Genomic DNA, 14769 nt, shown 5'->3' with positions numbered 1-14769 from the left:
TATCACTGAAAATGTCCAGCCGGCCGTACGTCCACACACGCTGAAAAACGTCACTGTACAAATCACTTTTGCTTTTTGAAGCATTCTGCGTTAACAATTTGTTATCGTCTTCTTTGACTCCACATTTACCTCATTTTTGTGCGTGGCAGCTGGGAAAACGACCTCACACTGTCTGACCCGACTGATTTCTGCATGATTTTATCATCAAGCGCAAGAACTTTTATGTGTTGCTTGGAACGGGGCTATTCGAATTCGTATCTTCATCGTCAAGCACATGGGCATCCAGCTTAGGATCAGATCATTTTTATTCCATGTCCTTTTCAGCTGAAGTTTATCTGTATCGCAAATTATCCTTGAAATGACGCAATATACTTTTTGGCAAGACAGAGACGCGCGAGCAACCCTACCGTGCGACCCTGACAACGTGCGGGCAAACCACATTGTCGGGAGCTTCGGCCGTTGTCATGCCCACACTAGCCACAGTGCCACACATTTTTTACACCCCTGGAATTGTGAGTTGAGAATGCAAAATAAAATGAGATGATTTGGTTATTGACTTTCGTTGTTAATAATGAGCTTGATGCACCTTTTCAGCTGTGGTTGTTTTCAACGGTGTGTTGCTCGTTAATTATCAAAGGGAGGACGTCACTCTTTTATTGAAGCTACTCCAACTTTGCACATATCAGTAAACTACTTTGATTGGTTCACATGCATGACACCACCAGGGTGTGGTGGTCAATCAACTCCTATTACGAACACCGAAGTCGAGTACAAACAAACAGGGGAGTTTATGATACGAGTTGATAACAAACATTTTAGACTGAAGAATTCGAATAGGGGACCTATTCTTGGATAAAAGGTAACCAATCATTAGCAAAGTTGGCTGACGAGTTCTAACATCACATGGCCACATGTTACTTCCACACAGGCTAAGAGCAACTTCAATGGGGAGACCCATTTCGTCCGTCGTCGTCTGTTTGGTTCGGCGCGGATAAAAAAGTCGGCCCAACGCGCCGACCCAAACGGACGCGCGTTCGCTTGGCGTTCGCCTGCCAAAACCAACGCACGCTAGGCCGATTTTTCCCCGCACGCGCGAACCTTTCCCGCGCGCTAGAGCGTCAAAACCAGGGCGACGACATAGCCACTGACATGATCTATGCGCGCGGTCATGAAATGGGTCGGAGCGTTGGGCGCACTGCCGACATAAATCTAAAAAAAGATGGACGCCGGGCAGGCGAACTAAATGGACAAAAAATGAACAAAATCACCGTTCATTCGGGTTGACCCGTTGGAGTTGCTCTAAAACAAGATGGATAACAAAGCGCTACCCGCACTGTCCAGTTCATGTCAGTGAAGTGCAGGGCATTGCATATATAGATCCAAAAACGCAATCCCCAAGTCAGCCAGCAGCATCACTGGGTCGATCACTGAGCTTGCTTCTCAGCCCATCGTCTCGTCTCAACCTATGTGCGGACGAACATGCACCAGGGTGGCAATAATTGGCGACATAGCAGCGTTCGCTTCGCACCGATAGTCGCTGGCGCCAATTATTATTTTTCCATAATGCAGTTTTGCGCCAGTTATGATGGCATGGACAGCTCTAATACTAGCGCTCACCGTGACCTAGTTTGATTGATGATGATCGGTGGCCACAAATTGGGTGTTTTCGTCCTTTTCTGTGATGCACGGATGATTCCGCGTGTCTTGTCAGTCCGCTCGCTGCAATCTTTGTGGTTGTGGTTCGTATGGCCGATCTCTTCAACCCGTCTCGTTTCTCACACGGAACCGTGGCATCGACCGTGTCGGGGTCAGGTCGTCGCATCGCCCCCATCTCGTGTCCTTTTCAGCTGAAGTTTATCTTTGTCACAAATTATCCTTGAAATGACATAATCTGCTTTTTGGTAAGACGGAGACGCGCGAGCAACCCTACCGTGCGACCCTGACAGCGTGCGTGCATACCACATTGTCGGGAGCTTCGGCCGCTGTCATGCTCAAACTGGCCACACATTTTTTAACGCCCTTGGAACTGGGAGTTGAGAATGCAAAATAAAATGAGATGATTTGGTTATTGACTTTCGTTGTTAATCAGCTTGATGCACCTTTTCAAAGGTTGTTGTTTTCAATGGTGTGTTGCTCGTTAATTACCAGAGGGAGGACATCACTCTTTTTTTGAAGCTGCTCCAGCTTTGGACATATCAGTAAAATATTTTGATTGGTTCGCATGCATGACACCACCAGCGTTCCGCCGGAGTTGATGCGCGTGCTGGCTGGGAAGGACTCGGCGAAGAAGGCGTGGGAGACCATCAAGACGCTCCGCATGGGGAGCGAGCGGGCTCGCGAGGCCAAGGCGCAGGTGCGCCGCCACGAGTTCGAGGATCTACGCTTCAAAGACCGCGAGTCTGTCGAGGACTTCGGGCTGCGACTCGCCGGCCTCGTCTCCGACCTGGAGCTGTATGGTGATCCCGTGACGGAGCACAAGGCGGTCCAGAAGTTCCTCCGCGTGGTGCCGCAGAAATATCGTCAGATGGCGATGGCAATCGAGAGCCTCGTCGATCTGAAGACGATGACCATCGAGGAGCTCGTTGGGCGTTTCTCGGCATGTGAAGATCATTACGATCTCGACGACGTGGGGCAGTCCGGCGGCCGCCTGCACTTCACACGTGAGGAGTGGCTCGCCCACGAGCGACAACTAGGTGGGGGCGGGTCATCGTCCGGTGGCGGCGGCAAGAACAAGTCGCCGGGCGGCGGCGGTGGCAGACCTGCGCCGGGCAGCGGCGGCGCGGGAGGATCCAACGGCTCTGGCGGGAAGAAGAAAGGCAAGTGCCATTACTGCAACAAGCCGGGCCACTGGAAAAAGGAATGTCGCACCCGAATCAAGGACGAGGATGAGAAAGGCAAGCAGGGCCAAGCACATCTTGTCCGCGACGGCGACGAGCATCATGAGGGTCTCATGATGGCCCAGGTCACCATGGGTGTTACGACCAGCATAGTGGTGCCCCAACAAGTGCATTTGAATGAACAGAAGGTGTACCCAGAGAGCTCGCCGCCGGGGGTGTGGTACTTCGATACAGACGCAACCAGTCACATGACGGGCGAGCGTGGGATGTTTACAACTCTTGATGAGTCAGTACAAGGCAGTGTGAAGTTTGGAGATGGCTCTCATGTTGCGATCCGAGGCAGGGGTTCAGTCATTTTCAGAGGACAAAGTGGTAATCAGCGTGCATTGTCAGAGGTATATTTCATTCCAAGTCTCAACAGCAACATAATTTCTGTGGGTCAGTTGGATGAAGGGGGATGCAAGATAGAGATACATGAGGGTCTGATGATGATCTACGACCCCGGACGGCGCATGATGGCTCGTGTCCAACGCTCCCGCAGCCGCCTATACACTGCAGCCCTCACCATTGATGCTCCAATCTGCCTTCTAACAAAAAGCGATGATGAGACCTGGCGTTGGCATGCTAGGATGGGACATCTCCACTTTAGAGCATTGCGTACTATGTCCTCCAAGTGCATGGTGCATGGCTTGCCGCAGATCGATCGCGTCGACGAGTACTGCGACGGATGTACCCTCGGCAAGCAGCACCGAGCCCCATTGCCGCAGGTAGCGGCGTACAGAGCTGAGCATGGCTTGGAGATTGTACACACTGATTTGTGTGGACCGATCAGTCCAGCTACTCTTGGAGGTAACAAGTACTTTTTGCTTGTTGTTGATGACTACAGCCGATACATGCGGTTAGCTGTCCTGAAATCCAAAGATGAGGCCTTCAGTTCTTTCAAAAAAATTCAGGCTTTGGCTGAAACTGAAGGGAGATGCAGGCTGCGTGCATTCCGGTCTGACCGGGGCGGCGAGTTTAACTCCGGTGACTTCATGGATTACTGCAGCGAGCACGGCATCAAACACTACATGACCGCGCCGTATTCGCCACAACAAAATGGCGTGGTCGAGCGGCGTAATCAGACTGCCGTCGAGATGGCGCGGTGTTTACTGAAGAGCATGGGCATGCCCGCTGTCTTCTGGGGGGAGGCAGTCAGAACAACGGTCTACATCCTCAATCGGTCCCCGACGCGCAGCCTCCACGGTGTCACCCCTTACGAGGCGTGGCACGGTCGTAAACCGAATGTGCAGCACTTGCGCACTTTCGGTTGCACGGTTCACATGAAGAAGCTGGGTCCGGGAGTAACCAAGCTTTCGGATCGATCAACACCAATGGTCTTCATCGGCTACGACGAGGGGTCAAAATGCTATCGGGTGTATGATCCAGTGGGCAAGAAACTGTTGGGTTTCGTAGTAATTTCAAAAAAATTCCTACGCACACGCAAGATCATGTGATGCATAGCAACGAGATGGGAGAGTGTTGTCTACGTACCCAACGCAGACCGACTGCGGAAGCGCTAACACGACGTAGAGGAAGTAGTCGTACGTCTTCACGATCCAACCGATCAAGCACCGAAACTACGGCACCTCCGAGTTCGAGCACACGTTCAGCTCGATGACGATCCCCGGACTCCGATCCAGCAAAGTGTCGGGGAAGAGTTCCGTCAGCACGACGGCGTGGTGACGATCTTGATGTACTACAGCAGCAGGGCTTCGCCTAAACTCCGCTACAGTATTATCGAGGTATATGGTGGCAGGGGGCACTGCACACGGCTAAGGAATAGATCACGTGGATCAACTTGTGTGTTCTAGGGTGCCTCTACCTCAGTATATAAAGGAGCCAAGGGGGGAGAGGGGCGCCGGCCGGGGAGAGAGGCGCAGGAGGAGTCCTACTCCTTCCGGGAGTAGGACTCCCCCCCAATCCTATTCCAACTAGGATTCCCCAAAGGGGGAAAGAGAGAGAGGGGGCCGGCCACCTTCTCCTAGTCCTAATAGGACTAGGGGAGGGGGAAGTGGCGCAGCCACCTTGGGCTGCCCCTTTCTCCTTTCCACTAAGGCCCATGAAGGCCCATATGGCTCCCGGGGGGTTCCGGTAACCCTCTCGGTACTCCGGTAAAATCCCGATTTCACCCGGAACACTTCCGATATCCAAATATAGGCTTCCAATATATCAATCTTTACGTCTCGACCATTTCGAGACTCCTCTTCATGTCCGTGATCACATCCGGGACTCCGAACAACCTTCGGTACATCAAAATGCATAAACTCATAATATAACTGTCATCGTAACCTTAAGCGTGCGGACCCTACGGGTTCGAGAACAATGTAGACATGACCGAGACACGTCTCCGGTCAATAACCAATAGCGGGACCTGGATGCCCATATTGGCTCCTACATATTCTACGAAGATCTTTATCGGTCAGACCGCATAACAACATACGTTGTTCCCTTTGTCATCGGTATGTTACTTGCCCGAGATTCGATCGTCGGTATCCAATACCTAGTTCAATCTCGTTACCGGCAAGTCTCTTTACTGGTTCCGTAATACATCATCTCACAACTAACATATTAGTTGCAGTGCTTGCAAGGCTTATGTGATGTGCATTACCGAGAGGGCCCAGAGATACCTCTCCGACAATCGGAGTGACAAATCCTAATCTCGAAATACGCCAACCCAACATCTACCTTTGGAGACACCTGTAATGCTCCTTTATAATCACCCAGTTACGTTGTGACGTTTGGTAGCACCCAAAGTGTTCCTCCGGCAAACGGGAGTTGCATAATCTCATAGTCATAGGAACATGTATAAGTCATGAAGAAAGCAATAGCAACATACTAAACGATCGGGTGCTAAGCTAATGGAATGGGTCATGTCAATCAGATCATTCAACTAATGATGTGACCTCGTTAATCAAATAACAACTCCTTTGTCTATGGTTAGGAAACATAACCATCTTTGATTAACGAGCTAGTCTAGTAGAGGCATACTAGTGACACTCTGTTTGTCTATGTATTCACACATGTATTATGTTTCCGGTTAATACAATTCTAGCATGAATAATAAACATTTATCATGATATAAGGAAATAAATAATAACTTTATTATTGCCTCTAGGGCATATTTCCTTCAGTCTCCCACTTGCACTAGAGTCAATAATCTAGATCACATCACCATGTGATTAACATCGATAGTTCACATCATCATGTGACTAACACCATAGTTCACATCGTCATGTGACCAACACCCAAAGGGTTTACTAGATTCGGTAATCTAGTTCACATCGCTATGTGATTAAGAGTACTAAGGTGTGATCATGTTTTGCTTGTGAGTGAATCTTAGTCAACGGGCCTGCCAAATTCAGATCCGTATGTATTTTGCAAAATTCTATGTCTACAATGCTCTGCACGGAGCTACTCTAGCTAATTGCTCCCACTTTCAATATGTATCTAGATCGAGACTTAGAGTCATCCAGATCTGTGTCAAAGCTTGCATCGACGTAACTTTTTACGACGAACCTTTTTGTCACCTCCATAATTGAGAAATATTTCCTTGTTCCACTAAGGATAATTTTGACCGCTGTCCAGTGATCTACTCTTAGATCACTATTGTACTCCCTTGCTTAACACAGTGTAGGGTATACAATAGATCTGGTATACAGCATGACATACTTTATAGAACCTATGACTGAGGCATAGGGAATGACTTTCATTCTCTTTCTATCTTTTGCCGTGGTCGGGCTTTGAGTCTTACTCAACTTCACACCTCGTAACACAGGCAAGAACTCTTTCTTTGCTTGATCCATTTTGAATTTCTTCAAAATCTTGTCAAGGTATGTGCTTTGTGAAAGTCCAATTAAGCGTCTTGATCTATCTCTATAGATCTTAATGCCTAATATGTAAGCAGCTTCACCGAGGTCTTTCATTGAAAAACTTTTATTCAAGTATCCCTTTATGCTATCCAGAAATTCTATATCATTTCCAATCAGCAATATGTCATCCACATATAATATTAGAAATGCTACAGAGCTCCCACTCACTTTCTTGTAAATACAGGCTTCTCCGAAAGTCTGTATAAAACCAAATGCTTTGATCACACTATCAAAGCGTTTATTCCAACTCCGAGAGGCTTGCACCAGTCCATAAATGGATCGCTGGAGCTTGCACACTTTGTTAGCTCTCTTTGGATCGACAAAACCTTCCGGTTGCATCATATACAACTCTTCTTCCAGAAATCCATTCAGGAATGCAGTTTTGACATCCATCTGCCAAATTTCATAATCATAAAATGCGGCAATTGCTAACATGATTCGGACGGACTTAAGCATCGCTACGGGTGAGAAGGTCTCATCGTAGTCAATCCCTTGAACTTGCCGAAAACCTTTTGCGACAAGTCGAGCTTTATAGACAGTAACATTACCATCAGCGTCAGTCTTTTTCTTAAAGATCCATTTATTCTCAATTGCTTGCCGATCATCGGGCAAGTCAACCAAAGTCCATACTTTGTTCTCATACATGGATCCCATCTCAGATTTCATGGCCTCAAGCCATTTATCGGAATCTGGGCTCATCATCGCTTCCTCATAGTTCGTAAGTTCGTCATGGTCAAGTAACATGACCTCCAGAATATGATTACCGTACCACTCTGGTGCGGATCTCACTCTGGTTGACCTACGAGGTTTGGTAGTAACTTGATCTGAAGTTACATGATCATCATCATTAGCTTCCTCACTAATCGGTGTAGTAGCCACAGGAACAGATTTCTGTGATGAACTACTTTCCAATAAGGGAGAAGGTACAATTACCTCATCAAGTTCTACTTTCCTCCCACTCACTTCTTTCGAGAGAATCTCCTTCTCTAGAAAGTATCCATTCTCAGCAACGAAAGTCTTGCCTTTGGATCTGTGATAGAAGGTGTATCCAATAGTTTCCTTTGGATATCCTATGAAGAAGCACTTCTCCGATTTGAGTTTGAGCTTATCAGGATGAAACTTTTTCATATAAGCATCGCAACCCCAAACTTTAAGAAATGACAACTTTGGTTTCTTGCCAAACCACAGTTCATAAGGCGTCGTCTCAATGGATTTAGATGGTGCCCTATTTTACGTGAATGCAGCTGTCTCTAATGCATAACTCCAAAACGATAGTGGTAGATCGGTAAGAGACATCATAGATCGCACTATATCCAATAAAGTACGGTTATGACGTTCGGACACACCATTATGTTGTGGTGTTCCATGTGGCATGAGTTTGTGAAACTATTCCACATTGTTTTAATTGAAGACCAAACTCGTAACTCAAATATTTTACCTCTGCGATCATATCGTAGAAACTTTTATTTTCTTGTCACGATAATTTTCCACTTCACTCTGAAATTCTTTGAACTGTTCAAATGTTTTAGACTTATGTTTCATAAAGTAGATATCCCCATATCTGCTCAAATCATCTGTGAAGGTCAGAAAATAATGATACCTGCTGCAAGCCTTAATATTCATCGGACCACATACATCAGTATGCATGATCTCCAACAAATCTGTTGCTTGCTTCATTGTTCCGGAGAACGGCGTTTTAGTCATCTTGCTCAAAAGGCATGGTTCACAAGCATCAAGTGATTCATAATCAAGTGATTTCAAAATCCCATCAGTATGGAGTTTCTTCATGCGCTTTACACCAATATGACCTAAACGGCAGTGCTACAAATAAGTTGCACTATCATTATTAACTTTGCATCTTTTGGTTTCAATATTATGATTATGTGTATCATTACGATCGAGATCCAACGAACTATTTTCATTGGGTGTGTAACCATATAAGGTTTTATTCATGTAAACAGAACAACAATTTATTCTCTTACTTAAATGAATAACCGTATTACAATAAACACGATCAAATCATATTCATGCTCAACGCAAAACACCAAATAACACTTATTCAGGTTCAACACTAATCCCGAAAGTATAGGGAGTGTGCGATGATGATCATATCAATCTTGGAACCACTTCCAACACACATCATCACTTCACCCTTACTAGTCTCTGTTTATTCTGCAACTCCCGTTTCGAGTTACTAATCTTAGCAACTGAACTAGTATCAAATACTGAGGGGTTGCTATAAACACTAGTAAAGTACACATCAATAACATGTATATCAAATATACTTATGTTCACTTTGCCATCCTTCTTATCTGCCAATCACTTGGGGTAGTTCCGCTTCCAGTGACCAGTCCCTTTGCAGTAGAAACACTTAGTCTCAGGCTTAGGACCAGACTTGGGCTTCTTCACTTGAGCAGCAACTTGCTTGCTGTTCTTCTTGAAGTTCCCCTTCTTCCCTCTGCCCTTTTCTTGAAACTAGTGGTCTTGTCTACCATCAACACTTGATGTTTTTCTCGATTTCTACCTTCGTCAATTTCCGCATTACGAAGAGCTTGGGAATCGTTTTCGTTATCCCTTGCATATCATAGTTCATCACGAAGTTCTACTAACTTGGTGATGGTGACTAGAGAATTCTGTCAATCACTATCTTATCTGGAAGATTAACTCCCACTTGATTCAAGCGATTGTAGTACTCAGACAATCTGGCCACATGCTCACTAGTTGAGCGATTCTCCTCCATCTTTTAGCTATAGAACTTGTTGGAGACTTCATATCTCTCAACTCGGGTATTTGCTTGAAATATTAACTTCAACTCCTGGAACATCTCATATGCTCCATGACGTTCAAAACGTCTTTGAAGGCCCGATTCTAAGCCATTAAGCATGGTGCACTAAACCATCAAGTAGTCATCATATTGAGCTAGCCAAACGTTCATAACGTCTGCATCTGCTCCTGCAATAGGTCCGTCACCTAGCGGTGCATCAAGGACATAATTATTCTGTGCAGCAATGAGGATAAACCTCAGATCACGGATCCAATCCGCATCTTTGCTACTAACATTTTTCAACACAATTTTCTCTAGGAACATATCAAAATAAACACAGGGAAGCAACAACGCAAGCTATTGATCTACAACATGATTTGCAAAATACTACCAGGACTAAGTTCATGATAAATTTAAGTTCAATTAATCATATTACTTAAGAACTCCCACTTAGATAGACATCCCTCTAATCCTCTAAGTGATCACGTGATCCAAATCAACTAAACCATGTCCGATCATCACGTGAGATGGAGTAGTTTCATCGGTGAACATCATTATGTTGATCATATCTACTATATGATTCACGCTCGACCTTTCGGTCTCCGTGTTCCGAGGCCATATCTGTATATGCTTGGCTCGTCAAGTATAACCTGAGTATTCCGCGTGTGCAACTGTTTTGCACCCGTTGTATTTGAACATAGAGCTTATCACACCCGATCATCACGTGGTGTCTGGGCACGACGAACTTTGGCAACGGTGCATACTCAGGGAGAACACTTCTTGATAATTTAGTGAGAGATCATCTTATAATGCTACCGTCAATCAAAGCAAGATAAGATGCATAAAAAGATAAACATCACATGCAATCAATATAAGTGATATGATATGGCCATCATCATCTTGTGCTTGTGATCTCCATCTCCGAAGCACCGTCATGATCACCATCGTCACCGGCAAACACCTTGATCTCCATCGTAGCATCGTTGTCGTCTCGCCAATCTTATGCTTCCACGACTATCACTACCGTTTAGTAATAAAGTAAAGCATTACATCGCGATTGCATTGCATACAATAAAGCGACAACCATATGGCTCCTGCCAGTTGCCGATAACTCGGTTCCAAAACATGATCATCTCATACAATAAAATTCAGCATCATGCCTTGACCATATCACATCACAACATGCCCTGCAAAAACAAGTTAGACGTCCTCTACTTTGTTGTTGCAATTTTTACGTGGCTGCTACGGGCTTAAGCAAAAACCAATCTCACCTACGCATCAAAACCACAATGATAGTTTGTCAAATAGACTCCGTTTTAACCTTCGCAAGGACCGGGCGTAGCCATACTTGGTTCAACTAAAGTTGGAGAGACAGTCGCCCGCAAGCCATCTATGTGCAAAGCACGTCGAGGGAACCGGTCTCGCGTAAGCGTACGCGTAAGGTTGGTCCGGGTCGTCTCGTCCAACAATACCGCCGAACCAAAGTATGACATGCTGGTAGGCAGTATGACTTGTATCGCCCACAACTCACTTGTGTTCTACTCGTGCATATAACATCAACATAAATAACCTAGGCTCGGATGCCACTGTTGGGTTTCGTAGTAATTTCAAAAAAATTCCTACGCACACGCAAGATCATGTGATGCATAGCAACAAGATGGGAGAGTGTTGTCTACGTACCCAACGCAGACCGACTGCGGAAGCGCTAACACGACGTAGAGGAAGTAGTCGTACGTCTTCACGATCCAACTGATCAAGCACCGAAACTACGGCACCTCCGAGTTCGAGCACACGTTCAGCTCGATGACGATCCCCGGACTCCGATCCAGCAAAGTGTCGGGGAAGAGTTCCGTCAGCACGACAGCGTTGTGACGATCTTGATGTACTACAGTAGCAGGGCTTCGCCTAAACTCCGCTACAGTATTATCGAGGTATATGGTGGCAGGGGGCACCGCACACGGCTAAGGAATAGATCACGTGGATCAACTTGTGTGTTCTAGGGTGCCTCTACCTCAGTATATAAAGGAGCCAAGGGGGGAGAGGGGCGCCAGCCGGGGAGAGAGGCGCAGGAGGAGTCCTACTCCTTCCGGGAGTAGGACTCCCCCCCAATCCTATTCCAACTAGGATTCCCCAAAGGGGGAAAGAGAGAGAGGGGGCCGGCCACCTTCTCCTAGTCCTAATAGGACTAGGGGAGGGGGAAGTGGCGCAGCCACCTTGGGCTGCCCCTTTCTCCTTTCCACTAAGGCCCATGAAGGCCCATATGGCTCCCGGGGGGTTCCGGTAACCCTCCCGGTACTCCGGTAAAATCCCGATTTCACCCGGAACACTTCCGATATCCAAATATAGGCTTCCAATATATCAATCTTTACGTCTCGACCATTTTGAGACTCCTCGTCATGTCCGTGATCACATCCGGGACTCCGAACAACCTTCGGTACATCAAAATGCATAAACTCATAATATAACTGTCATCGTAACCTTAAGCGTGCGGACCCTACGGGTTCGAGAACAATGTAGACATGACCGAGACACGTCTCCGGTCAATAACCAATAGCGGGACCTGGATGCCCATATTGGCTCCTACATATTCTACGAAGATCTTTATCGGTCAGACCGCATAACAACATACGTTGTTCCCTTTGTCATCGGTATGTTACTTGCCCGAGATTCGATCGTCGGTATCCAATACCTAGTTCAATCTCGTTACCGGCAAGTCTCTTTACTGGTTCCGTAATACATCATCTCACAACTAACATATTAGTTGCAGTGCTTGCAAGGCTTATGTGATGTGCATTACCGAGAGGGCCCAGAGATACCTCTCCGACAATCGGAGTGACAAATCCTAATCTCGAAATACGCCAACCCAACATCTACCTTTGGAGACACCTGTAATGCTCCTTTATAATCACCCAGTTACGTTGTGACGTTTGGTAGCACCCAAAGTGTTCCTCTGGCAAACGGGAGTTGCATAATCTCATAGTCATAGGAACATGTATAAGTCATGAAGAAAGCAATAGCAACATACTAAACGATCGGGTGCTAAGCTAATGGAATGGGTCATGTCAATCAGATCATTCAACTAATGATGTGACCTCGTTAATCAAATAACAACTCCTTTGTCTATGGTTAGGAAACATAACCATCTTTGATTAACGAGCTAGTCTAGTAGAGGCATACTAGTGACACTCTGTTTGTCTATGTATTCACACATGTATTATGTTTCCGGTTAATACAATTCTAGCATGAATAATAAACATTTATCATGATATAAGGAAATAAATAATAACTTTATTATTGCCTCTAGGGCATATTTCCTTCAGAAACTTCAGGTAACACGTGATGTTTTGTTTGAACAAAGCAGGCCATGGACTTGGAGTACCCCGGGCACGAGCACGGTCACCGCGGCGCCGGCGACATTTACCGTGGTTTACACCATGGACGATGGTGTCCAGGAGATCGACAGTGGGTCGACCACCCCGCTGGTCACCCCTCCGAGTGCGGTGACACCCTCTACACCAGCCTTGGGGACACCACGATCGCCTGCAGTTGCCACGCCAGTGGTGGACGCGCCCGAGTCGCTGCAGTCCGAGCCGGTGACACCCACGGACTCGTCGACGGCTAGCGGGGACACGCCTCCGTCACATGACTCCAGGCATGATGTGCCAACGGGGCAGCCAGTTCGCTACCGGAGCTTCACAAGCGTGTGGGAGGAGACCGAGGATCAGGCGGTGCGCGAGCAGTTCGAGCGGTGCCTGCTCGTGCGCTGTCTGTTCAGCGCCGAGGAGCCGCGTGGCATGGACGAGGCGCTCGCAAGCAAGGCATGGAAGGGCGCCATGGACGTCGAGATGCAGTCCATCATCGACAACAAGACATGGGAGCTCTCCCAGCTCCTAGCTGGACACAAAGCGATCGGTCTGAAGTGGGTATATCGCGTCAAGCGTGATGCGGCGGGCAACATCGTCAGCGACGCTCCATTGTCAGAGATTCTGCACAACAGAGATGCAACTGGTCGAGTGGCAAAATGGGCGATTGAACTCCTTCCCTTAGATATCAAGTTCGAGGCAAAGAAAGCTACTATGTCCCAAGCAATAGCAGATTTCCTCGCCGAGTGGATTGAACAACAACTGCCGACTCAAGTTCACTCGGAGCACTGGACCATGTTCTTTGATGGATCCAAAATGTTGAATGGTTCCGGTGCTGGGGTGGTTCTGGTATCCCCCCGAGGAGAAAAGCTCAGATATGTCCTCCAGATTCACTTTGATTCCTCCAATAATGAAGCTGAATATGAAGGACTCCTGTATGGTTGCGTATGGCCATCTCACTCGGTGTCCGTTGCCTTATGGTCTACGGCGACTCAGATTTGGTAGTCAAACAAGTGATGAAGGAGTGGGACCTCAGAAGCCCAGCCATGACTGGTTACTGCAACGCGGTGAGGAAGTTGGAAAAGAAGTTTGAGGGGTTAGAGCTCCATCACATACCCCGACTGAAAAATCAAGCAGCCGATGACTTGGCAAAGATAGGTTCCAAGAGAGAAGCCATTCCCAGCAATGTGTTTTTGGAACATATTCACACACCGACCATTCAAGAAGATCCTTTTACTGAAGAGCCCCCGCAACCTAAGAGCACCACAGATCCGACTGAAGTCGAGGTCCCAGCAGTGGTCGACCTGATCATGGAGGTTCCGGTCATCACACCCGACTGGACAGTGCCGTACATTGCGTACATCATCAGAAAAGAACTCCCAGAAGACGAAGAGGAGGCTCGGCAGATCGTCCGTCGATCCAAGGCCTTTATTGTGATAAGAGGATAGTTTTTCAGGGAAAGCGTGACTGGAGTCGGTCAGAAATGCATAACGCCAGAAGAAGGTCCAATGATCCTCAATGACATCCGCTCGGGGACCTGTGGTCACCATGCGTCCTCTCGGGCCATCGTGGCTAAAGCATACCGAGCCGGATTCTATTGGCCACAAGCAAATGAAATGGCGAAAGATATAGTCGACAGATGCGAAGGCTGCCAGTTTTACTCCGACGTGTCTCACAAGCTAGCGTCAGCCCTGAAGACCATTCCCCTCATCTGGCCCTTTGCTGTTTGGGGACTGGATATGGTTGGACCACTGAGAACTGGTAGGAGCGGCTTCACTCATGTGCTCGTTGCAGTCGACAAGTTTACCAAATGGATCGAAGCTAAACCTACCAAGAATCTTGAAGCCAGCACCGTTGTCAGTTTTATCAGAGAATTGACATTCATATATGGAGTC

The 14769-nt window shown here is 47.1% G+C and overlaps 1 protein-coding gene across 1 annotated transcript; it reads left to right on the top strand.

Annotated features, from left to right (window-relative positions):
* Nucleotides 1–2221: 2221 nt before the first annotated feature.
* On the top strand, nucleotides 2222–13794 carry LOC147983814 (uncharacterized). Its single transcript, XM_087540875.1, has 3 exons — nucleotides 2222–4059; nucleotides 12874–13488; nucleotides 13791–13794. Exons 1-3 carry the CDS (start codon nucleotides 2222–2224, stop codon nucleotides 13792–13794), a joined length of 2457 nt encoding a protein of 818 aa, XP_087397001.1.
* Nucleotides 13795–14769: the final 975 nt, after the last annotated feature.

This window comes from Triticum urartu, chromosome 2A (assembly GCF_056163025.1).
Source record: "Triticum urartu cultivar PI428250 chromosome 2A, HENAU_Tu73, whole genome shotgun sequence".
In the NCBI taxonomy this organism is placed as follows: Eukaryota; Viridiplantae; Streptophyta; class Magnoliopsida; order Poales; family Poaceae; genus Triticum; species Triticum urartu.
This window is presented reverse-complemented; position numbering and strand designations above follow the sequence as displayed.